The sequence below is a fragment of the Amblyomma maculatum genome, chromosome 9, assembly GCF_055883805.1.
Source record: "Amblyomma maculatum isolate TAMU_Amacu chromosome 9, ASM5588380v1, whole genome shotgun sequence".
NCBI lineage: Eukaryota > Metazoa > Arthropoda > Arachnida > Ixodida > Ixodidae > Amblyomma > Amblyomma maculatum.
Window position 1 is genome coordinate 121,523,767 of NC_139352.1, and position 26,923 is coordinate 121,550,689.

Sequence of the window (26,923 nt, forward strand, 5' to 3'; positions counted from 1 at the left end):
TGAGGAAAATGAAATGTGCCGGGATGGTGAGAAAATTTGTTCCCATTTTACGTTTGATATAAGATTTAGTGACAGAAGAAAGGAAGAGGTGTCAAAAGAAGAATGAGATAATCTCGAAAATGCCTGGAAAGCAGCTTCATTCATCAAATTGACAGGTTGAAAGAAGCCGGCTATCTTGAACATGGTGTCATTTCAGTTGCTGAAGGAACCTATAAAAAAATGAAACAAACAGCAAGGAAGCTATGCCTAACACAGTGGATAGAATACAACAACAAAATCTGGTTGCAATACCCTATCTGCACAGCATATCGCATGATTTGAAACGAATAGGCAAAAAAGTAAATATCGAAGTAGTAGGAAAAGTTATCGAAGCTTTGTAGGATCACTCAAACTTGTGGTGTGCAGCGACGCGCATGTAGCATAAAACACCAGACTTTATTTGTACCCTGCAGCACAGGTGTGGTGTATGAGATCCCATTAAGCTGTGGGAAACGTTACATTGAACAAACGGCTCTGAGAACACAATTATACCTATGAAAAACTTGCAAAAAAGAAACATCTGCGAAGGAAACGTTGCTTTGCACTGCAGCAGGTGCACAGGTTGGGTCCGAGATCCCCACAAGCTTGAATTCAAGCATGAGGACTGTAAGAATACAAACCAGGTAACCATTGTTTTGTTCTTGTCAGTGGTGCAATTGGAAGATTTTTTCTCTATCATATCAACAGTTTCACGCTGAGTATTAATAAAAACCAGAGATGGAGAAAAATAATGATTTCTCCCCTTTGTATAAAACGATTTGCAAAACAGGCAACCAGCCACTTTCTCTCTTTATTTCCCTTTCCACCAATGCTCGAATCATTACAGACCCCCTCCGATTGAGCCAAACTTTAAGCACTGGGCTTCAAAAAACAAAGATTATTGGTAGAAGCAACAAGCAGATTACAAGAGATTCTGGAGGCAAGAGTCATCAAACAGAAAAAGGGGCTTGTGCGTCAGTGCACCTTCGATAATGCTCAGTGAAAAAGAACTTGAGATCCTGTAAGTAGCGTAGGCTTACTCAAAACGCTTAGTATGTTATATCTTTTCTTGTATGGCAGTCTTCGGTTCTATATCTGGTGGTTTTTAAGGCTAACGACACGACTTAATCCTGCTCATTCATACTTTACATTTTGACAACAGAAGCCCATACACAGCTCAACCTGGCTTTTTCATTTGTCTTCATCGAATGTTTAGCGGTGAGGCCTGTGCTTGCTCATGGTGTATACTACTTCACTTGCGTTTTGGATTTTTGTGATTTCTTGTTTATTGTTACTTTTTTTTTTTTTTTTTGGTCAATGCTTTGTTAGGAGAGAAAACTGGTATACGTGTATATGACGTTTTGACTTCGGCTGAGTCACATGTTATGAAAATGTGCATAAATTCCTCCGTTTTCCAATAAACCTCAGTTGACAGTCAGTGCTGTGTTCATCTCCCTACCTCTGACCACATCTATCTCAATCTCAAAGACCTCATTCCAATAGTAACATGCACAAGTATTGATACAGCCATAAATTTATTACAATGAATAAGACTTTGCTGTCAACCATGATGAACTTGACTATCTAATGTCAAAGTGAAAGTGATCGCTCCTTCTGCTTATATGCTTCACTTATTATTAAGGAGATTATTAAGTTGGTTTAGACCTTAAGGCAGAATATTAGTTTAAATAGTTTAGTCACACAAACAAAAAAACACGGAAAAGAAATTATAACCGAGCTTTTTCTTGGTTGAAGCGCCGTACAGAGGAAGAAAGTAATCATATTTACACAGGTGGAAGCAGGCTCAAGCATTTTAGAACAGCTCAGGGAGCAGTAATAAAGTAACTTCGGAGCAGCTTTGAAGCAATAAACCGAGAGTTTTGGAGCAATCACATTATGTCTTGGAGCAAGATTCTAGACTAGCTTTTAATAATAGAATTCTAGCTTCCTCACTTAACTCTTTGACTATCGAATATTCCGAAAAAAAAAGAAAAATCACCTCCAGTGTCGAACTATTTCAAACGCTATGCGTTTAGCGCAATACTCGTACTGCAAAAACGCTGCGGGACGGCATGCAGCCGCAGCACCTGTACGGCAAAACCAGTCAAAGGGTTAAATAGCAGCAAATGGAATGCTGCCTTCTACACTTCATAATTGAAGATTGTTTAACTAAGAGATTTATACTGTTTTTTAAGGTTCAAAGGTGGACATCACCACTTTGATGCACTCAAGTATTGCCACTAGTTTGAAGTTCACATCAATGAACAGTACATGTCTGCTTTCTATCTTGTGCATATTCTTTTTGATCCTGTGCCTGTGCCGATAAATTTCTGGGTACTGGCCAGTAACGCCTTCAGGGAAGATAGGTGGCACTTTAAGTATAGCCTTTTTCCCCTTCAAATTCATTACTTTATGGCCCTCTGTGGCTGCTCAAATTATTGCTTGAGCTATCTTAGTTTCAACACACTGGCGATAGGCCCTGTATGACTTTCCAACACTTTTGAAAACACATTTAGTGACTGGCACCTAAGTGGCATCACCTCCATAAGAGTTCCAAGTGTGCTTTTGTCTGTCGTAGGCATGAGAGGCTAGATGGTGAAGCACCTGCTTGTATTCACAGCAGAATCACTACAAACAAACCGTGTAGTTTGTTGCAGCTGGACAAGTTTCCAATGGCTCATAGTCATCATCGGCCAGACTATACCAACTGCAGGGTGAAGGCCTCTCCCATACTCCTCTACCTGTGCTAGCTGCATCCACTTTACTCCTGCAAACTTTTTAACCTCATCCGCTCACCTAACTTTCTGCTGTCCCCTGCAACGATTTGCTTCCTTTAGAATTATTACCCTAAGCGAACATCGGTTGTCCTCTCTACGCATTACATGCCCTGCCCATGCCCATTTCATCTTCTTGATTTCCACTAGAATGTAATTAACTCGTTATTTCTCTAACTCACTCTATGTGCTTCCTATTTTTTAACGTTACACCTACCATTTTTCATTCCATAGTCATCTGCGTTGTCCTCAACTTAAATAGAACCCTTTTCGTTAGCCTCCATGTTTCAGCTCCATAGGTGAGTAAGTGTAAGATGCAACTGCTGTATACCTTTCTCTTGAGCAATACCGGTATCGGTAAGATACTAGTCAAAATCTGAGAATACTTACCAAATCCACTCCATCCCAATCTTATTCTTCTAGTTATTTCCCTTTCATGATCTAGATCTGCGGTTACTACCTGTCCTAAGTAAACATATTCGTTTACCACTTCCAGTGCTTCGCTACCTCGTAGTAGTTTGGTGCGCCTGCTTCACTCGCTGATCTCATTTCCCTCACCACAGGCGATTCAAAAGGCCGGGAATAGGTGCTATATCAAGTGCACAGAACATTTTCCGTAACGAATTCCTCAAATTTGCTTATAAGCAAACATTATGCTGCATACTAAAAGTAATATTAAAATTTTATATGTATTAGGCTCGGGTGAGATGCATTACACCTCTGCTACCGGTGTGCTGCCATCGTTTTGACTACACCAGCCACATACCTTGTATACAGAACTCATAACAGACCATTGCCCAGCTGCGCTTCTCATAGTCGCTTAACTTAATTGTCTCGGATTGTGGTTCTTGCTGTCAATACTAGTAATGGCCCACTGTGCGGCAAAACCGTGCTCCACTAAATTTAATGTCAGAACATTGATGCAGTCGAGCTGGAGCAATTTTGGAGCAGGGAAAGCAGGCTGGAGCAGAATGAAGCAGCACTTCCACCCCTGCATTTAGGATGAATGCAAAGAAAGGAATACTGCAATCAAATTCTAAATTCTAAGTTTATTCTAAGTTCAAAAGGCAAGCCACCATGTCAGTGTTATCACTCAGTATCCTAATTTCTAAGTTCAATATCACAGGAAAGACAATTGTGCCAAGCTCAAGCTTAACACCGTTCAACATGATCCAGTTACATATATATATATATATTCCTGCCGAACATAATCACAGTTCTCATATTGTAAGGAATCTTTATCAACCATGCTTTTATTTATGTGTTTATTGATACCTCAGAGGTCCTAATGCAAGACTTTACAGAAGGAATGGGCTTGTGCAGTGATAAATGGCGACAGGCTAGTGGTATACATGGCTATGATTAGACAGGTTCTTCGATGGCAGTATTGAAGCTTACAGGATCACTGATGAGGGATGATTCCAGTTGTGAACAGTGCTTGCGAAGAATGACTCATGAAATGTAGTTGTGCGGGCATGCGGTGAAACGCCACTTTTACGATGACCTGTGCGAGGTGTTCTATACACAGGTTAGCCGAGACGACTGCCATGAGGTCTTGTATGAAAAGCTTGTGATAAAGGCAGGGGCATGAAGTACAGTGACGAGAACAGAGACTGTAACAGAGATTTCATGGCAGAGATGCTGAAGGAGTATTCGAGGGAATGAAACTGGTGGCATGGTTTTGAACAGGCTCATAAGGTTCAGTAAAGTTACAGTAGTGTGGATCAACTATATGATTGGTATATTAAAGTTGTGATCACACAAGGATTTTGTAATCTAGTAATTTTACACAAGGTGCCAGCCATGGGTAGGTTACGATAGAGGTATCCAACAGTTCTATTAGAGTAATTAGTTACATGGCTTACAAGGCAAGACAATGTTAAGCCATTAGTGAGGTGAACACCAAGGTACTTAAACGAATTCTTTGAAAAAGTAGTACTAGTGTTAATTTTGTAAGTAGGATGTGTTGTTTTGGCAGTGGTGAGAAGAAATCAACAGTTTAAAGCTTCTCAGGGACGGAGGCCACATAGCACATCACTATTGTATGCGAATTAGATATAGATATAAGGCAGAAGCGTCGGACGAGTTGGTTACAGAGCAGTGAAGTACACAGTCATCAACTAAAATGTGGATGGTAGAAGTTACTGAAGGGAGATCGTTAAGAGTAAGGGACAGTGCTTTGTGGAACACATAGCTGAAAGAAAACTTTGAAAAAGAGGACTGGGTATTAGCAGTAACAAACCGCGAGCGGTCGGTCAGAAAGCCTTGGATCAAACTAGTGGATAGAGGTTTGTTCAATTCAGGCAGCTTCAGCAGAATGCGGGCAACGTGAAAAATGCGTGCAGACTGGCGATGCAACTTGGGAAAAGCGGTAAAAGAAAATCGAGTACCGAACCTGCTAGATATTTTTCGAAGTTAATATTGGGATATATGGAGGGCGAAAGGCACCATTTCGGCTCCATCTTAGTGCCTATACCCTGTGCGATTCAGGGAACGTAGGAACGGGTGAATGCTAAATATTTTTTACACACTCTTGTACACTACGCGAACGCGCACACCTCGTGAATAACGCGAAATAGAAGTGTCCTTTCGCTAAGGCAGTTTTGGGAAAACTGCTCGCAGCTTCGAAAAGACTCGTTTTAGGCATTGCAAAAGAAGGAGCACATAAACACCCTTCCAGAATCAGCCAAGCGATCACATACGGTGATTACATAAACACCGCAACCTTCAAAACGAAAGCCAAGACCACCTACACGTTGAGAATATTCTTCCATGGCAGCACAAACCAAATCACGATCCCCATACACAGGCCTTTTACATACGCTTTTGGTACTTTTGGTTTCTAGTATGCCACACTGTGCACCATTCATGCTTCAAAAATAAATCCATGACGCCCTGTTCGTGAAGCAACACGCAAATATGATTTGTTGCAGAATGAACGGAGAGACCGAGGGGGTCCGCAGGTAGGAGCACTCTTCCAACTTCCGTGGATGCACGAAGCCTCTACTGTGTCTATCGCCTCTGTCGTTACTAACGTAATCCATGAAGAAACTGCAAGATGAGCACTGAGGCACGAAATGTGCACGGCGCAAAAATCGCGATTCACACGACCACACATTCCAAACGTCGTTTACAAACACACGACACGTGATCTGCCTTTGGCTTTCCTGCAAAAACCCCAATCCGAAAATAATAAACAAAGCCAAGCCAATCCATGGGTTGCAATAACGATTTGCTTATTTTCACCCGGTTGCACCAAGCTTCTAGCTTATTCCAACCGGGTCGCAGCAACGCCGGCCGCAGTAAAATGGCAAAACTGTCCGAACATGCTGCCATTTCTAAAGCCAAGCTCTAAGAAAACCTCGAAATGATGAAAGGACAATACTATTTTCAATTCCAGTGCATCTGAATGCCCGGAGTAACACAACCAGATGTGAAAGATAACATAAACACCAAATGCGCTAACCAAAACTGAGACATGAAAAAAAAATTTACCACAGTTCTTCCTTCAAAACAATGCAACATCACAGCAATGGAATTAAGAATTCAACAATACTAGGAAAGCTAACTCTACAGACAAGCATTAGCACTTTTGTGACCACTTGTGATTAGCACGCCAGCATAAGTTCTCTAACAAACATTCAGAGACAAGTTCACCGGTTACCATTCCTAAGCTATGGTTTATGCTACATTCTCTAAGTTGTGGACTAAAGAAAAAAAAGGCACAAGATAATTCATAGAAATCGCTTGAAACTGAATAGGAAAAGGGAAACACTATGGATTAGTTAGTTAACCAAGCAACAGAGAATGGAAAGGGAACATTAGTTCTTTTACTGAAAATGGCAAAGTATTTTCCTTGGTAGCTGTTCCGCTGCATCTCTCGTTTTAAATGATGGTTCCACTAAACTCACAATTTAGCACAGTACATCAGAATGAGAGTGCAAATATCAGCATAGCGACATTAATGCATATTCATCTTGTTAGCGCAAAAGGAAGCGCCTATGGTGTACGTGTCTTCCTTCTGTATGTCCTGTCCTTTTGCGCTAACAAGATGAATTTTGAGACTGATCATCAACTAGCCCAACAATTAACGCTTTTAATGCATATTATATATTGTCTATATTGCTACAGAGAAAGCACTGGCCTTTGACCCTGCAATCAATGTGGAAAATGTACATCAATCAGTGACTTTATAATTGCATTGCCTAACAGGATGTCATGACAATAGGTCAATGTCATTTAATCAAGGACCTGCTTTGAGCAGCATTAGTTGCTGCATTCTGGCACTATATATGACTAAAGCATTCAACAAGTGTTCTAAGCAGTCACATATGAATTCATAGCCATCTCCAGTCTTGATTCAAATTCATACTGTCACAACTAAGGCTGCACAGTCCATGCATGCCCTTCGTCATAGGCAACAAGAAAACATCCACCAAAACATAATAAAACATATATTTATGAAAATCAAGACGCTAGGAAGTGCACGCATTCAACGCAAGTCACTGCAATCGCAGCTCTTCCTTGCTGTGCAGCAGAGCTTTTACTATGGTGCTCATATAAAAGTTCTTCTACAACACTAGTCACTTCGTGTCACTAAGTACAGCTAGACAGAAACAGTATAAACACCACTTTTTTTGTGGGAGGAAATTAACAAAAAGAAAGTAGAACAGCCAAAATACATTTTCCTGATGCTCAGCGATCACTATGGCTACACCAGCAATTTTCAGTGGAACCAGCATAAATGGCCACATCTTGTGAAGAAAAATAAAAAAGAAAATGCTATAGCCAAAATATATTTTGCCTCACGCGCATTGACATAGTGACCATTTATGATAAGGCACCAGCACGACAAAAGGCATTATGCAAATATGCCATGTGCCCTAAAAGCACATTTCAATAAATGCACATAAAATTGCATTGCAGAAGAGGAAAATATAACATGCTGCAGCCTTACATAGAAGTGAGAAAATGTTTGTTCTGGCAAGTGATACAGTACAATGCACATTTTGTTTTTGAGATTACAAAAAAAAAAAAAGAGCTGCTTGAAACAAAAAGATGTTTACAAAGCTTGCCTGCCAGCACAGTAATAAAGGTTACACACCAATGACAAAAAAAAAGTAAAGTTACCTTGAGAGGCAGGCGACGTCATTCAAAGGCTCAATATACCTTTACATAATGCAAGTCAATAGTTTCCTCGTCTCAATCATAAAGTGAGAAATAAAAAAAAAAAAGAAAAATGTCTCTTTCTATGGAGAGTATATAATGGCAGTGCACACAAAGCAGATGTCTGTGGAAATTACAATCTTGCAAGATTGATTGCTGAATGACCAAGCAATGAGTTTAAAAATGCTTCACGTGATGACAGGACTACTATGTTGACATGCAATTAGATTTAGGAATGAACACAAGCATGGCAGAAGGTTACGTGCAGAAGAGACATTCAACATGCAACTTGTTGATTGAGTTGAACACATATTCCTTCAACTCTGGCTGCATTTGCGTTTCTTCTTAAATTCCAACAAGAGTTAATATGACCAGTGCAAATATCTGACAATTTCAAATATTTGGTTTAATAGTAAAGTATTCAATATTCGATCCAACCTGCATGTTTGGAATTTGAAACATCAAATTCATCTCACATAAAGAATGTTTCTGGAGTGCTTCTTCGTCCGGTTGCTATTACACGTATACCTCTTTCAGTATGGCCCCCACACGGCATGCGCAACTTTGGACTGTCTCTATGAGCCCTTCCTTATTCTATCTCAGCGATTCCTAGCAGCACTCCCGAAGCTACAGTGAGTGCAGAGGCAACAATGCAGAATGTAATGCCAGTATGAAGCTGCAGTAAAGCTTATGGGATGACTAGCTTAAAAGCGTGCATTCGAGGAGCACCATTTCAAATCAAACCTTAATGTAAACTCTGTATACATATGCTATTTCCAGAGTTTCATGTATGGCTCCTGCGTAGGCTGAAATCACGTTTTCAACGTGAGGGTATGCTTCGAAGCAGGCCATCTTGGTTCGCAGTCAGCTACTGATGAGTTGTTAAGGCGAAAGCCTTTAATGGCTCATACTCTCAGCCATGACTGTGTCCGTCTGGCTATGAGAAGTGTCACACTTCTTCGCGAGATTCTGTGGGACACCGCGAGATTGTGCCTTTTGGTTCATACTTGCGACCATGACCCTTCTGTCCCTCCGACCCTTGTGCACGCCTATGAGCAGGCATCAGTGGAGTTTCAAATTGGTTTACAGGAAAGAAAAGGCACAGTATCAGTCACAATTCTCAGCGGACACCTGAACCGACTCATAAGAAAAAGGGGGAAGGTGGGAGTGAAAGATGAGCGAGAGGTGTCGTAGGGAGGGCTATCGACCACGGCTTTCGCCGCATCCACTTTAGTGGTCCGAAGTACCCCCTAGCAATATTTTTATTTGTTCATTGGCTATAAATGCACCAGCAAACGTTCATTTGGCCTCATTTCTCCTACAGCAACATTCTAAAGCGTTAATTTACCTTTACTCTATATTTTGTAAATGATTTCACCTCTCGTGAGCCTAAAGAAAAAAGTTGCTTCGGTGATGAAATGGTTTCCGTTCAGGGAACTATATAATGCCACAAGGCTGAAGTTGCCATCACAGCTTTGTTTGTGTATGACGAACTAAAGGTGTGAATGTGACAAACAGCGTAACATTATTCAAAATGCTAGCCTAAAACTTACGAATTTTTCTCAAAGTTTAGTATGTACACAGTATCTATTTACGCTCTTTTACAACATCTGCATATGCCATGAGCATGCAGCATGCAGATGATACAGCGCAGAGGAGCAGGGCTCCCATACTGCTGCAAGGAAGAGTATAGGCATATGCTGCATGCCTTCACATGTGCTGAAGACAGTCTGTGCATTCATGTGGGCATGAGCAGTTGCAAGCCAGGTGTCTGTGCCTGGCACAGCTCGCTCCACAAATGCACAGGCACCACATGGAGGAGGCACGGCTTCTTTGACTTCCGTGGGACAAGTCGGAGTTCACCTCAAGCGCTCTTCTCGCCATAAAATTTGCCAAACGTGCACGCTGGAGAGCACGAGGCACATGGAGGTGGGTGCTCTTTGGAGAAACCTGACACAGAGTGGTGCACAAGCACACAAAGCATATGGCCTGCAGATGCGCATGGAGATGCCATATACAAGCCACAACCACAAAATATTACGACCGCAATTAAAACTAGAGCTCTTTAATATTACCAGTTGCAAAACTTCCCATATGGTCCATGCATAAAAATCTGCAGGTGAGCTGGCCGAACTTTTGGAGATGATGGTTTGCAGCGATACCCTCGATAATTAAAGTAAGCTGTGTCTAAGTTGCAAATATTGAGATTCTTGATAAATGCACAACCACCTGGCAAAAAACATCAATAGAAAAAAATGTGGTGTCAAAAACTAACAGAAATAACAGTCCAACCAATAAACTTTGAATTGGATTGGTTTCTCAAGATGTTATTAGGAAAATCAAAATGTAAAAGATGAAGAAAAGTCAGAAAACAACTGCAACATTAGTTGATAGTTGTTTAGTGCCTTCTATATAATGCCACCACACGTAAGCATTCAAAAAGTGCTAACTAAAATAGTCGCCTCTTGAAACCAAGTTTCCGACCAGTTAAGCTGATTATGGAAACATTTCCAATTATTTCTGGCTGGATGCAACTGGGAACTGCTACATAAACTAGCTTAAGTGATAAAGATTTCCACCAACGTTTCCAACTGGTATGATGAAGGAGCTCCAATTAAAAACAGCTGTCCGAGGTCCCACAAAAAGACCCCATACCGGATGGATGGAATGGATGGAATATAGGAGCGTCCCCTTTGGAACAGGGTGGTAGCAGTAGCTATCATGCTCATTTTTCTTCCTATATCTTAATTATTGTTTTGGTTAACTATACAATCATTCTGTTTATCGAATCTTTGTTTCTACATTACTAACATTATGTCACTTTTCTGCTTTCAAGCCACCAATCTTCCAGTCGTTTTTTGCTAGCTTCCACCGCCGGTTTATTCACCCGGCCACTGGTATCTCTAAACCCCACAGCTTCAGGAACAGTGACTGCGCCTGCATCAACTTCCGGATGGATACCATTACATTCGAGTATAACATGGTCAATTATTTCACTGGAGTTATCACATACAGCACATGCGTCATCTCGATTGTTAAATTTCTTTTTGTAGCTGCGTGTTCTAAGGCACCCTGATCTAGCTTCAAAAAGTAGGGCACTGCCTCTTGAGTTATCAAAGAAAGCTTCCTTCCTGATCTGCATTTTCCACTTTCGGTATAATTCCACACTCTCTTTCTTTTCCATCGAATTTATCCTATTTTTACCTTCTGTGTTTTTCACCTGTTGCTCAAAGCTCTTTATTTCTCCGTCCTTGTGACTAGCATACTTACTAGTTAGTTTTCTAGTTCTTTTCCTCCACTGTGAGTCAATGCTTTTTAAGTACAGGTATTTAAATACTTTAGCTGCCCACTAACAGATGTTACTGTCCAATTTCCTCAGGCGTTCCTCGTATAATATTTTATTCTGAGCTTCTCGTACTTCGAAAGATGCCCAGCCCATATCTCCCTGTACCGCCTCATTTGTGGTTTCGCTTTGGGCCCCTAGTGCTAATTGTCCGACGGCTCTCTGATTTATTTCTAATGTCGACTGTACCTCTGATTTTAGGCACAAAACTGAATTTTCGAAAGTAAGCCCGGGCACCATAATTCCTTTCCAAATACCCCTCAAAACCTCATACCTGTTGTGTCCCACAATGCTCTAAGCTTCATTATCCCGGCATTCCGTCGCCCTTTGGCCTTAAGTGATTGCTCATGCTTTCCAATGTATGCCAATCCTTCGTTTACCCATACACCGAGATATTTATATTCTGCCACTCTTGGCCTTGTAATTTAGGACCCTGATCAGTTGAGCTGTTGAAAATCATCAGACCCGACTTAACTGCACTCCAACTGAAGCCTATAGCATCCCCTTCGTCTCCGGAATACTTAACTAGAGTTTGCAATTCTTCCAGACTCTCAGCTAGCAGCACAATATCGTCTGCATACATCAAACCGGGGAGGCGCTGATCTACCGCCTTTCCACCTGATCTATATGACAGGTTAAAACCTAGATTATTTTCTTGTATCTTCCGTTCCAGGTTTATCATATAAAGCATGAACATCAGCGGTGATAAGAGGACAACCTTGTCCTAATCCTTTGCATACCTTGCAGCAGTGCAGCGGTGGCGTAGCAGTAGAACATCCGCCTCGCATGCAAGAGGACCAGGGCTCAAATCCCGGTGCCGCCCAATTCTCCACCGGAATAAAAAATGTCCGCGTGTCGATGGAATTGCATAAACAGGTTTGGGGTGCGACCTGATGCCGGTGAACACCTCCGGCAACGCACTCCCTCACCAGAACAGGAGTTGGCCACCCTGGTGCAGTAATTGGCCACAACCTTTCATGATAAGCTCCACAAAACCACGGCCCTCAGTCACCAGCGGCTGTGTAACAACTGACCACGGCGGCGGTCAGACCTGTGACGCAGCAGGGAGTGCTAAGAATTCCTGGCTCCGCTGGACAGGCCGCCATTGGAAACTGACCCTGGCAACGTTTAATGCTAGAACCCTAGCTAGTGAAGCTAGTTTGGCAGTGCTCTTACAGGAACTAAAGGGTATGAAATGGGATGTCATAGGGCTTAGTGAGGTTAGAAGGCCAAATGAGGCATATACTGTACTGAAGGATGGGCATGCACTGTGTTATCGAGATTTACCAGAGAGGCGGCAACTAGGAGTAGGTTTCCTTGTCAATAAGTATATAGCGGGTAATATAGATGAATTCTATAGTATTAATGAGAGGGTTGCAGGCATCGTAATTAGGCTTAATAAGCGGTATAAACTGAAGGTTGTACAGGCCTATGCATCTACATGTAGTTATGATGACCAGGCAATTGAAAGCTTCTACGAAGATGTAGAATCGGCAATGCGAAAAGTAAAGACGCAGTATACTGTACTAATGGGCAACTTCAATGCCAAGGTAGGGAAAAAGCAAGCAGGAGACAAGGCAGTAGGTGACTATGGCATTGGTTCTAGGAATAGCAGGGGGGAGTTACTAGTTGAGTTTGCAGAGCGCAATAACTTACGAATCATGAATACCTTCTTCAGCAAACGGAAGAACCGGAAATGGACATGGAAAAGTCCGAACGGGGAGACTAAAAATGAAATCGACTTCATAATGTGTTCAACCCCTGCCATTGTGCAAGATGTAGAGGTAATCGGGAAAGTGCGATGCAGTGACCACAGGATGGTGAGGTCCCGAATTGGCCTAAATCTGAAAAAGGAATGCACCAGATTCGTAAGAAAGAAACCCATCAACGAATTAGGGGTGAGGGGGAGTGCAGAAGAGTTCAGGATCTCGCTTCAGAATAGGTATTCAGCTCTAACCGAGGATGGCGACATTACCCTAGAAGCAAGACGCGGTTGAAGTAGGCAGTAGGATAGTTAGAGAGGATACCGGTAAGCTGTCTAAGGAAACGAAAGATTTGATTAAGAAACGCCAGAGTATGAATGCTTCCAATCCAACAGACCGGATCGAATTGGCCGAGATATCAAAGCTAATCAATAAACGCAAGGTGGCCGATATAAGGAAGTATAACATGGAGAAAATTGAGCATGCTGTAAAGAACGGGGGAAGCCTTAAAGCGGTAAAGAAGAAATTGGGCATAGGCAAAAACCAGATGTATGCGATAAGGGATAAGGCGGGCAACATCATCACAAATATGGACAAGATAGTCAAAGTAGCCGAGGAGTTCTATACAGATCTCTACAGTAGCCAAAGTAGTCAGGACCGTAATGAGATTGGCGGTAGGAAAAAACAGTCAGACGTTCCACCAGTGACGAAGGACGAGGTCAAGAAAGCACTAGAAACTATGAAAAGGGGGAAATCAGCTGGAGAGGATCAGATAACTACAGATTTGCTGAAGGATGGGGAGGATATCGTGCTAGAAAAACTGGCCACCTTGTATACGCAGTTATTGACGGTACCGGAACCATAAAAGAATGCAAACAGTATCCTCATTCATAAGAAAGGGGACTCTAAGGACCTTAAAAATTACTGACCAATCAGCTTACTGTCTGTTACGTATATGGTATTTACTAAGGTAATCGCTAATAGAATCAGGACAACCTTAGACTGCAATCATGCAAAGGATCAAGCAGATTTTCGGAAACGGTACTCTACTATCGATCATATCCATACCATCAATCAGGTGATAGAAAAATGTTCGGAATATAACCAGCCCTTATACATAGCATTCATTGATTACGAAAAAGCATTTGACTCAGTTGAAACCTCGGCGGTGATGCAGGCATTGCGAAATCAGGGGGTAGACGAGCCGTACGTGAAAGTGCTGGAAGATATATATAGTGGCTGCACAGCAACCATAGTTCTGCATAAAGAAAGTAACAAAATTCTCATAAAGAAAGGTGTTATTCAGGGAGACACAATCTCCCCAGTACTATTCACAGCTTGCTTAGAGGAAGTATTCAGAGACGTGGAATGGGAGCAGTTAGGGATAAGGGTAGATGGAGAATACCTCAGTAATCTGCGATTTGCTAATGACATTGCCTTGCTAAGCAACTCGGGGGATGAACTGCAAATAATCATTGATGACCTAGATAGGAAAAGTAGAAAGGTAGGCTTGAAAATCAATATGCAGAAGACTAAAGTAATGTTCAACAGCCTCGGGAAGGAACAGCAGTTTACATTAGGTAGCGAAGTACTGGAAGTAGTAGGCGAATATGTCTACTTAGGACAGGTAGTAACCACAGATCCGGACCATGAAAAGGAAATATTAAGAAGAATAAGATTGGGATGGAGCGCATTTGGCCTCGCAGATTATGACTAGCAGCTTACCGGTATCGCTCAAGAGGAAAGTATACAACAATTGCATCTTACCTGTATACTCACCTATGGGGCTGAAACGTGGAGGCTAACCAAGAGGGTTCTACTTAAGTTGAGGACAACCCAGAGGGCTATGGAATGAAAAATGGTGGGGGTAACATTAAGATATAGGAAGCGTGCAGAGTGGGTCAGAAAAATAACTCAAGTTACTGACATTCTAGTGGAAATTAAGAAGAAGAAATGGGCATAGGCAGGACATGTAGTGCGAAGAGAGGATAACCGATGGTCGCTTAGGGTAACAAACTGGATTCCAAGAGAAGGAAAGCGTAGCAGGGGGTGGCAGAAAGTACGATGTCTAGATGGGTAGGTGTGCCGACCGGCAGGGGTAACGCGTGCCTTTTCTTCATGACGCCGCAGTGGCGCCACCAGCGAAAGCCCGGTTCATGACCGTTTGCTCCGGCCGTCGCCACGCATGACAGAAAGCGACTCGCTTCACTTTTTTCCAAGTGCAAATGAGTTTATTGCGAACAAGCTGTCTTACGGGAATAGGGAAGGGATGTAAACCTATTACAAAGGCAGGGGAGCCGAGTTTAAGGCTGTTTTTTTACATACAGCGTGTTTGCTGCGTTCCTGATTTTTCAGGCAAGGAACTCCAAACACTTATGTCACTTCCTCGTTCTTAATTTTTTTTTCATTAAATGTTCCACGCCATCACAAGGCAACGCGAATATATATTAACACAGTCCTCAGCTGTGATTTATGCGTGTGCATGGGCGTAAGCAGACCTTGCGAATAAATAAAATAAAACGAGTGCATAAGCTTGTATTGCAAAACGGTATCTTCTAGCTGAACTTTTGAAAGTGCAATAAATGACATGCACACATTAGTGTTTTTGAGTCAGTGAAGTAACACACCCCAAAATCATGCCTATGCGTTCAAAGCACGTTTCTCAATTTCAAGTGTTTTCTTTTTTTTCGCGCGTTTTCACGGGCCAGGTTCTTGCTCTTGACCAAGAAGTGGAGGCGCATGATAGAGTAAAACTTGAGAAGCTGTTAGTGATCTCAATCTTATGCTCCTCACAACCGATCATAGGCGGAGGTTTGAGCTGCAGAAAAGAGGCGAAGTCTGCGAGACTTTCTCGCCTCAGTTCAGTGACTGTGAAGCAGTGACTGAAAGTCTCCTCGAGAGATGTCACGAGACTGTTCAAAGAATCAGATGGGAATATTAAGTTCCCCATGCTTACGTGGGCTGTGAGAGCGGCCACAGGCGGAAGGGGAGCTTCTGGCGATGCCAGCAAAACAGTGGCACAATCGGCACATTTAGTCTTTGAAAGAAACGTTCGTGCCACGTATCCTGCCAAATAGAAAATCAGCCGCGAATCACTTTTTCCTACCGCCAGGCTGCTGTGGCCGTTGTCAAACTGGCAAGCGCTGAGCATTTCGTGTGCCGCCTGCACATTCCCTATGTCCAGTAAGTCGTCCACATACCTCTGCTGGGTCTCTACTTTTGCTATGACATCAAGCAAGCTGCTTAGTAGACCGGGTGAAACATTCCCATGATCAGGTGACTTGGCCAAGTTCATGAACTCCAGAGTGTTTATGGAGATCAAGAACTGAACGGGGGTTGGATGGTCGTTACTTCCTGTCATTTGTCGCAAAACCCCAAACAGTTGCTCCAAGATGTCTTGGCTTAGTCTGGCGGTCATTAAGTACCTGTAGCCTATTTTGGACGACAGATAATCCAAGAGGGAAAGAGTGCTCGACAGCGTGACTCGGAGGCCTTCTGCAGTGCTCCCTGATAAGAATCCCTCCTCCTGAGCACAGCGTTGCCACTCATCAAGATAGGTGAGGAAGTCACGAAGTCGCCGAGTTTTCGCAGAGTTCGGGCGGGGGGCGGCAGCTGGAAATATTGAAGTCATGATGCTGATGATCTCCTGCATCAATTTGACAAGTTCATCAGTCGCGTGAACTGAACCGTGGTTGTGCTCAATCTGCTGTCTATACGTGAAAAAACCACACGCATAATTTACGCGCATCTTCTCGAATGTGTCTGGCCTTACAACAGCTTTGTGCACCCTGGGCATTGCCTTCAAGCCGACATGGCTACGTTGATCTAGCTGCCATGCGGCATCAACGTGACTGATGGATGCCACGCCCTGAGGAGTTGTTAAAGGGTGCTGGAGCAAGCTGTTTCTTACATTCTTCACCAAATGGGGAAAATCGGAGACGAAGTGCAAGGAGCGGTTCTTGTCCACAGGGTGCGGCGACTTGCAGACAGCTTGTCCTGCTTTCCCAGAAATTCCAAAAATACGCCACATGGAACGATTCCAGCTAGCAGTGTCTGTTGTTATGAAATCCACAAAAAGTGAGGCGTTTTTCTGCCATTATCACACCCTCCACCGTAATTTTTGCTAGCACATCAGCTTTCACGTTCCCCTTCGAGGCGAAAACGCCAAGCACCTGGTGCCACTTTCCCGTGAATGGTTGGAAGAGAACAACTAGGGCGTGATCCGCCAATTCTGAGCTGGAGCTAGATGAAAATTTTTCTAGGTCCACCAAACCGTTCACTTTTCCGTAGTGACTGACCATCAGGCTCTCAGAAAGTTTAATTTCATCCATCATAATGCCACCATGACGTTGCTGCTCCGTCATGCATATGCATTTTTCCTTCAAGGCAGCAAACACCCGTTTGTTGAAGCCGAATCCGCTTCGAAATCCGCACAGGTACCGTTGGAGACGCGTTCTGCCGGGCAGCAGCATGATCTTCTCCTTGCGCAGGTGCTCATAAAGCCGTTTGCTCCTCATCCGCATTATCAAGCATTCGAACAGCCACTCGCGCTGGTACTTAAAACCCTTCGTGCTTTTCCGCTTTGAAGCATATAAACAGGCCATGACTTGTGACTGTTGTCTTACTGGCAAATTTTCTATTCTTGACATGAGCGCGCAGCTTTCTAGTTTTGAATTCTTCCTCCTCATCTCTTCCAGTTTTGTCTCAAGAGTAAACATATTTCGCTTCAGTCTCTTGAACTTTGCGGTTACAAGCTTTCTCTTCTTTTCACGCTCCCTCGACCTCCGGTCATTTCTTTTGTACGACAGCTGATTTAGCAGCAACTTTTTTGCGTATCGGCAATGCAAACAGGAGTCTCCTTGACTTGTGGCGATGCCGACGCATTTGGAGCTGAATGTTGTGTTTCTGTGGATTCTTATATTCTTGGATTTCGCGAGGACGGTGTCAAGTTGGTCATTGCATTTTATGCCCTGACATGGAATCATGGCATCCACGTCAGCCAAAAGGTCCCCAACCTGTTCACGAGTTTCCAAATTCAGCTTCTGTGTTACGGCGCCTTGCACGGACACGGTGGCTCGCAGTTTTGACGCACAGTGCTCCAGGAGTATTACTTTCATCAGAACGATGCTCTGTCCGCTTTTTCTGCAAATCGAGAACGCAGAGGCGCCAGAATCTTCAATAGAGTGATGTGTCCAGCCACTGTGGGATACCGTGCAGGTAGTGAAGTCAATGTCAACCGGATGAGGTGACACTTCGGTTACAGACGTAGAGATCAGATACCTTCACTGGAGCTTGAAGGTACTGGATCGTCCGGCACTGTCTCAAGGTCGTGGCTGTCATTTCTGGCAGCCTTGGTTGGGCGGCAGCCTGTGGAATTCTTCGTCTTTCGTTTCGCGGTCACCTTTCTTGACAGGTAAGCAGGAGCATCGGGCAGGGCAGAAGGCACGGCATCTTTCGTCAATCGTGGGTGAGAACGTGGGAGGCTAACAACGTTGCCTTCTATCATATATTTGTAATCCCGTTCGATGCACTCTTGGTCAAAATGCCGCTCACACACAACGGAGTGTGGCTGAAACCTCTTGTCGGCACGATGAAGAGCAAGCTCCCACCTTTTGAACAGTTCGGGATCCCGCGGCGCCGAAAACAGCGAGACTTTCAGTCCTTTTCTCCATGACTTGTAGCCGGATTTGCAGAAGGGTGCGAAACAAGTTGTGTCCTTTATGGTCTTCATTCCGATCACTTCTCACAAAAAGCACAGCACCTGCTCCGCTACGGCTCTTGCATGTGGACGATGACAGACAGCAAACAGACGAGAAAACAGGTAGCTAGTGTCGTCTGTTTATTGTTTCAATGCCAGACCGCAAAAGTCTCAGTTTCAGCTACTATTTTGACTGATAACGCAAATAGTAAGTAATGTTTTTAAACAAAAATGATGTTAACAAAACGCGCGATGCGATTGCGACAAGTAGCAGACGATCCGCCGGTGAGCACCGGGCGGAGAACAGCAGCGCCATTTTCGTCGTCATGAAGCGGAGGCACGCGGAACTACGCTTTGTGCCCTGCCGGTCGGCACACCTACCCATCTAGCCACCGTAGCAGAAAGTTAGGTGGGCAGATGAGATTAATAAGTTCGCAGGGGTCAAGCGGATGCAGCTAGCACAGAACCGGGTTAAGTGGAGAAATATGGGAGAGGCCTTCGCCCTGCAGTGGGTATAGTCAGGCTGATGATGATGATGACGATGATACCTTGACAGCTTCCGTACTTCTTATTCCTTCTCATGTAATTTCTACTTTGTTATCCCGGTATATTTCCTGTAGGAACTCTATTATCTCATAACCGATACCTTCTTCTTTTAATATGTTCCACAGGAGTTCCCTGCTTACGTTGTCGTACGCCCCGTTTATGTCCAGGAAGGCCAAATACAAAGGTCTATTTTCCACTCTAGATATTTCGATGCATTGGGTAAGCACGAACAGGCTATCATCTAAGCGCCTACAATTTCTAAAGCCGTTCTGAAGTTCTCCGAGTATCTTGTTACTTTCTACCCATGCTTGCACCTTTAATTTCAACCCCTGCATGGCCAATCTGTACATAACAGATGTTATGGTAATCGGCCTGTAGGATTTTGTGTGCATCCTTTCTCCTTTCCCTTTACAAATCAAATTCATTTTACTCTGCCACCAGCTGTCCGGAATTTGCTTATTCGTTATGGCCCAGCTGTCCGGAATTTGCTTATTCGTTATGACTGTTTGCAAAGCTTTTAACAACGTTTCCTTACTTCTTGGATCAAGTTCATTAATCAGCTTGATCGGAATTCCATCTATTCCTGTAGATGTGTTTTTAGGAATATTTTTTCTGCCCTTTTCCAGTTTAGATTAGTCAGTTCTAAGCTGCTTTGTATTCTGCTATCCTGTGTTGCTTCCTGATTTGCGAAGATTACCCTATCGTCGCTCTTAAATGACTCGGCTATAACTGATATAATGTAGTTCACTGCGTTGTCTCCATTTAAACAATTTCCCTCGTTATCTTGAATCAGGCCCTGCTTTCTTTGATTCTTTTTACCTAGCCAGCTTATATGGTTCCAAAACTTTCTTGGTCTGCCTCTAGAGGCATCGTGCATGTCAGCTATCCAGCGATCGGTGGACTGCTTTATTTGACTTTGGATGAGGGCCTGTACATCAAGTTTCTTTTGTTGATATGATTCCCATTTTTGATTGATTTCCTCCTGAGATACCTGTACTTTCTTTGCTTCTCAGTGTTTCCTTGAAGCAGCCCGTCGTTGTTCAATGGCTTCCTCTTTCCATTCCAGCGGTTTGCTACTTTAACGTCCTTAATTTTTAACCCCACCAATATGTCAGCTCCATCTGCAGGCAGATTTCCCAAACTTCCCATGACAATTTTGCAAAAGTTTCACACAGCTTAAATCAGTGTAGGAAAGGTCCAATGCACTTTTTTTATTATAATGGCCTTGCACATTAGAAAATTAGCACCACCAGCAGCCTGACTACACCCACTGCAGGGCAAAGGCCCTCTCATATCCCTACAACCGTGTTAGAAAAATACAGAAATTCGAAAATCCCTATTGTGCCATTCAGCCTCTTTTTAGCACTAGAAGTATTTAAAATATCCACTTCAAAATTATTTTTTAAAAATCAGTATTCACTCTAAATTCCCTCCTAATTAACTTCAGTTCACTTCAAACCAAAAAAGCACTCTTCACGCAAGCACAGACAATGCAAATAGCTAGCCTGTGAGAAAAGTTTAGCTAAAAGAGCAAAAAATATGTTTGGTTGATAACTGCTAACAAGCTCCAAAGCTTGTGATACAGAAGCCAATTTTAAGACCTTTTACAAAGCAGTATAACTGCAGCAGCGAATAAATTTGCTAAAACAGCACATGAAAGGCACACAGAGCATTAATATGCATGTAAACATGTTTGATAAGACAGTCCCAGCCACAAAAATGCTCCCTTTATTGGCATAATGCGAAACCACAGCGCTTCTGACCTGTGCTTCCACATTAGGCATGCACAGGACAGGCCATTGTTACGTTTCCCCACCGACAAGTGGGACAGCTGACGCGGCCACCAAATAGCAACAGGCAGAACCGCGAGCGGATCGGCCATTTCGGCGCCGTTCATCAGCCGCGCAACGCTTCCTCCCGCGGGCGAGTCTCAACGTGATCCTGCCACGCGCCAAATGTGCGTGCGTGCGTGTGTGTGCAAACGCCGGCCAAGCCTGGAGCTCGTGAGAGAGTGCGCCGCCCTCGCCCGTCTGCAGGAGGTGGAGGAGATGCGACCGGACCACCTGCGATTGAGTCATCCCATCTTGCCTAGTCTTGTCGGGCTCTCCCTTTCCTGTGAGGGTTTACCCTTTCCCTGTGAACTGGAAAAACTATAAAAAGCAGCGGCCGACTCCGCTGAGATAGAGACTACTTTGACGCGCCGTTGGCACGACGCTAGACACCAGCTGTGTGAGAGTGTCTGTAATCTCTCCGGGTCAGCTTCACTGCCCGTTTCTTCATAATGTTGCAGTAAAGGTTGTTTCGTTAGAAGATGTCTCGTCTTTGCTGGAACCGTTGATGCCGTCCACGGAGCCGCCAGGCCAACGCTACCGAGGGGCCGCGCGCCGCACGTAATAACTGCTGGCAGCGGTACGCTACTCAGGCACTCACGACCCAAACCTAATAACTGGTAGGCAGCGGTGGGACGACGACGACCAAGCCATAACCGTGGTCCGTGGTCGGAAGGACGAGTCAGACGAGCAAAGCGACACCGTCGTCCAGCAATTGGTGAACAGCGGAAGGACGAGGACGACCAAGCAGTGACCGTGGTCGGTGAAACGAGCCAGGCCTGACCGAGGTGCAACATCTGGTGGGAAGAGCGGAGATGTCCCAGGCGTGACCCGTGAATCAAAGCAGCTCAGCGCAAAGTCGGGAGCAGTGCAAAGAGCCCTGTGTGATGACTGGTTGCCTGCAGCGGAACGACTGCGTTGGATTCTTGGCTGCGAGGTTTGGTGAGTGCGGGACTTTCTTCTACTGAGTTTTGCCAGGCTTTTGTTAAGTAGAGAACAGAGCTGGTAATTGTGTTGTCGTTGCTGGGTTAAGTGCAGCAAGGCAATAGTGGGCAGTAGAGAAGGCAGCATTCGGAACAGCCATGGGTTTGGATTTGAAGTCGTTGCGCAAACTGAAATTGCTGGAGCTTGCGGAGGAGTTGGGTCTGGATTTGTCAGACAAACTCAGAAAACCAGAAGTGTTAAAGGCTATTCTTGCGTTGGAAGCTGAAGATGACGAGCTTTCGGAATGCCGTGAGATCATTGACGAACGTCACGAGAAAGAGGAACGTGAACGTCAAGAGAAAGAGGAACATGAACGTAGAGAACGTCACGAGAAAGATGCGTGAACGCAGGGAACGTCACGAGAAAGAGATGCGTGAACGTAGGGAACGTTTCGAGAAAGAGGTCGCCCGCGTAAGGAAACTGATGCAGCTGGAGATATCAGCACATAGAATGAGCGTGGAAAGGATTAAAGCTTGCAAGGCCATTCAGTGTAACGGTTCAATGCCGCGAGATGGTCCGCCACCGTTCCTCATTGCCGAGGATGTGGCCGAGTATTTGGCAGACTTTGAGAATGTCTGTAGAAGTAAACACTTCGAGCGAGATAGCTGGGCGCAGAAGTTGGTAGCTCTTCTCTCCGCTGAAGCGTCGGAAGAAATCAAGCGATTGGTTGGCGACCGCTTGAAAAATTAAGATGAACTAAAAGAGTCATTGCTGATACGATATCGGATAACGCCTCAGGATCTTCGGAAAAGATATGAGAGCGAGAAACATCGTAACACGGCATACTTTGATTTGGCCTATCAGTTGAAAGCCGCTGTAAGCGAATGGCTAGACAGTGCCGAAGTTCCGGAGCAAATCGAACTTGCACCGGAGTGCGAGAAACAGCTTGGGGAAACGGCCGAGCAATGTGACCGCAGTAGTGAGCCGACCGATTCTTGAACAGAAGAGCATCGTGTTACCTTGGTCGAGCCACTAGCTGAGAAGGTTAGCGCCGGCTCCAACGGTGAGAAATCCGCAGGGACGCTGTCCAGCGAGGTGAACTGCATGCCGACCCAAGTAGCTGTAGGAGATACAGTTCCATCAAATGAGTGTGGGGAACTGGTAGTAACTGAACCACCTCTCGAGTCAGAAGCAGAAGCTTGTGTAGAGCGCGACGGAGATGGAAACCAGCTAGGAAATGACAAAATTGCGGTTTCCGAAATCAGCTGTGTTGTAGAGCAGGGCACGCAGAAAAACGAAGTGCCGATCAGGGAAACTGCGCAGCCCGCGAGTTGTGATCAGCCAGGGCAGACCGACGAGGAGTGCGCGTCCGCTGTAGAGAGCGAGACTTGCGAAGGCGACAGCGAGCGACCAGAGCAGAGTCAGAATCGTTCGTGCCCCAATACCACGCTAGGTTGTATTCGCGAAAGCAACCCTAGTGCGAACGCAGACGTGGCACACATGGCCCTCACACAATCCGAAGCGCCCCAGCTGTCGAAGGAGCTTGATCGTGCTCCGGTTAGCTCTGAGCGAGGCGACGCACTGAGTGGCGAGCCGCCATAGCAAATGCCTAGAAGGGGGGCTGATGCGACTGACGTCAGCCGTTGCTGTTCGGACTTGACTGAAAGTGAGTCCTGCGCTGCTGGCCGCGATGCAGACGCGGCGCCGCACTTTGACGACACCGATGTCCTACTAGCTCCGGTTACTGCTAGAACGTTGACCGCTAGCTTGCCAGAGCTCACGCCGAAAGAAAGTAGGACTAGAGTATTCAAGTGCTGCCACCGAAAAAAGCGGCAGGGCAGGCGCGAGAAAGAATGCTGCCATCGTAAGGAGAGAAAACTCCAACGATTGCAAAAAGAAAGCAGAAAGCATGTGTTCCAGTGCTGCCGCAGAAAAAAACGGAAAGGCAGGCGCGAGAAAGAATGGAGCAAGTTGAGACTATCGCGAAAAAGAAAGCAACTATCCCGAAGGCACAAATGCGCCCGTGCCGAGAAAATGCGTGACTGGTGCGCCAAGCGTAAGGAAAGGGATAGGTTGTTTAGAAAGGTGAGCGACTCGCGCTCATGTGTTTCTTTGCATAGAAACAGGAAGGCAAGGTTGCTCCGTGAAACGGACAACCGGAGCATTAGTGAAAAGGGTGATCTCAACGGTAATGCCGATAGCTTAAGTCGAAGCCCATAACGTGAGAAGAAGCCTCAGTTTTCACTTCTTGGTGTTTTTCTTCCTGGCATAGGATTTTGAACATATTGTATTGCATTATTTTTGTTTGAAGGAACGTTTTTGAAAGCGCAATTTTCAAATTTGTGAACGCGTTCCAAGTGCTGCTGAGCTGCCCTTCAGTATAGATGGGGGCATAAGAGAGAAATAGTCTGGCATAACTTAGTGAAGATTGTGCCCTGCTCGCTGGCTGACCGGTTGAGTTTTTAGCGTGGTTGTGACGTTGTGGGTTGTCAGAAATCTCTCCTGAAGACAAGTTGCAGAGTGCCTTGGAAACCCGGACTTGCCAAGGAATTCTTCAGGCTGACTGGCTCAAGAGAAACAGAGTCGGATGAACCCGGCTAGCAGCAACATCTCGATCCGCCCGGACAGCGGATGCAGTCCCCTGCCCTTCGGGATCTCGCTTCCCCGGTGGGGCAGCCTGTTACGTTTCCCCACCGACAAGTGGGACAGCTGACGCGGCCACCGAATAGCAACAGGCAGAACCGCGAGCGGATCGGCCATTTCGGCGCCGTTCATCAGCCGCGCAACGCTTCCTCCCGCGGGCGAGTCTCAACGTGATCCTGCCAGGCGCCAAATGTGTGTGCGTGCGTGTGTGTGCAAACGCCGGCCAAGCCTGGAGCTCGTGAGAGAGTGCGCCGCCCTTGCCCGTCTGCAGGAGGTGGAGGAGATGCGACCGGACCACCTGCGATTGAGTCATCCCATCTTGCCCAGTCTTGTTGGGCTCTCCCTTTCCTGTGAGGGTTTACCCTTTCCCTGTGAACTGAAAAAACTATAAAAAGCAGCGGCCGACTCCGCTGAGATAGAGACTACTTTGACGCGCCGTTGGCACGACGCTAGACACCAGCTGTGTGAGAGTGTCTGTAATCTCTCCGTGTCAGCTTCACTGCCTGTTTCTTCATAATGTTGCAGTAAAGGTTGTTTCGTTAGAAGACGCCTCGTCTTTGCTGGAACCGTTGATGCCGTCCGCCGTCCACGGAGCCGCCAGTCCAACGCTACCGAGGGGCCGCGCGCCGCACATAATAACTGCTGGCAGCGGTACGCTACCCAGGCGCACGCGAACCCAAACATAACACCATGCAGTCTCGAACATCAGATGACTTTTCAAAAAGCACCATGGCAGACTATATGGCTAGAAGCCAATTATGCAAGCATATCACACAACATTAGGCATCCACAATGAGCAGATAACGGGGCTCTTACTGGACGGTCCTGCTCCAGTCACTAATATGAGGATGCCCAACGAGGTAAGGCGCAATGCCTGCACACACTCCTTCAAAAGCCAAAAGCTGCTAAGTGTAATGAGACACGCTACGTCAACACCAGACAGGCACAAGCGCATAAAGACGTCCAGGCTTCTGGCATGAAGGACACCAACATAAGTGAATTCTGCAGAACAGAATGTCTGCAGTGAGCCCACAGTGTCTCGAATAAGCGTCCAGAAATTTGCGAGAGCACACCATGCACCAGCCAACACAAGACACCAGTTAAACTCGTGACTAGTTAAACTAGGACATGTTCAAGCACCCGAAAATGCCAAGCACAGCCTGCAAAAATGGCAGAGTATCTCAAGGAGCAAAAGCAGGCCAAGCATGGAGCGAGAAAACAAAAACAAATAGAGCTCAATATAGATGCAGTTCAGATGATAGTACAGCATCCAGTGTCGGCTACCTCTGGCACAGGAGGCAGCATTTCTGCTGGTGGTTCTTGGTAGGCCCCATCCAGGTAGACGCGCAGCACAAATATCCAGTATTCGTTGCGCTTGCCAAGGTTGTAAGTGAAGCTGCTCTCGACACCCGCATGACCCTCACCGCCAGTGAAAAGGCGCATGGCCGCTGTCTCGCAGCTCACCACCCGAGCGCCTGCACATCATGTCATTGGAAAGCAACATCACTAGGAGACTGTCCATTGTGGATGTCTCTGTAATGAGTTCTTAAGCTGAAGAGTCGTGCACTCTTTTTAATATGCCAGACATTGCTGTAGTGTATTGTAACAGAAAATATTCTTCTCTGTTCCTCTACTGGCCAGTCGGAAGAGGTAGAATAGGTGGGCCATTTTTTGTGTGTAATCCATGACCCACTCGAGAATTAAATTGCGCCACTTGTCATTGTAAACATGTTTCAATCATTTTAGGCAAGAATGGAGGATAAAGAGCTCTAATTGCCCTCTTCTCTGATGAACAAGTGGCAACAACAGTTTAAATGTTCACCAATGTGCCAGCCACACGAGTGCATGCACTCCTAGACTGACATATTACAGTGAAAGCTCGTTAATTCGAACCTCGATAATTCGAACTACACTACTTGGTCCGGCCAAGCTCCATAGAGATCTGTGTATAAAAAAGCCCGTTAATTCGAACGCGAGTCGATTCCGCTACGGATAATTCGAACTATGCGCCGCCGCGTCTAGGCGGCTTGGCGCACATCACACGGCAAAAAAAAAAAAAAAGTAAAGAAACATCTCCGCGATCGGTAGGCATAATTAGAGGCTGCGCACGTCCAAAACGGGGACAGACAATGGAACCAGGTAAAACTGTGGAAGAGTGGGTAAAACTTAAATGGCACCATGACTGGTGTGGCGGCCGGCCGGCAGCGTTGGAGGGAGGGGACGGCGGCCGCGGCAAGGTCAGTGCATGGCCGCGCAGCAGCGGCTGCCTGCTCTCTCTT

At 45.2% G+C, this 26,923-nt stretch overlaps 1 protein-coding gene across 2 annotated transcripts in view; it reads right to left on the minus strand.

Annotated features, from left to right (window-relative positions):
• The window catches only part of LOC146180273 (uncharacterized), a 58,941-nt gene continuing 32,018 nt past the window's right edge, over window positions 1–26,923 (minus strand). The window contains exons 7-8 of one of the 2 annotated variants that reach the window (XM_084579485.1): window positions 25,929–26,119; window positions 1–209 (exon numbers count right to left, since the gene is read on the minus strand). In XM_084579485.1, the coding sequence (XP_084435611.1) occupies window positions 171–209; window positions 25,929–26,119 (230 nt within the window). In that variant the 3' untranslated portion in view covers window positions 1–170. Of the gene's footprint in view, window positions 210–7,231; window positions 26,120–26,923 lie in introns of those variants that run through there. The other variant, XM_084579486.1, reaches the window with a different exon arrangement.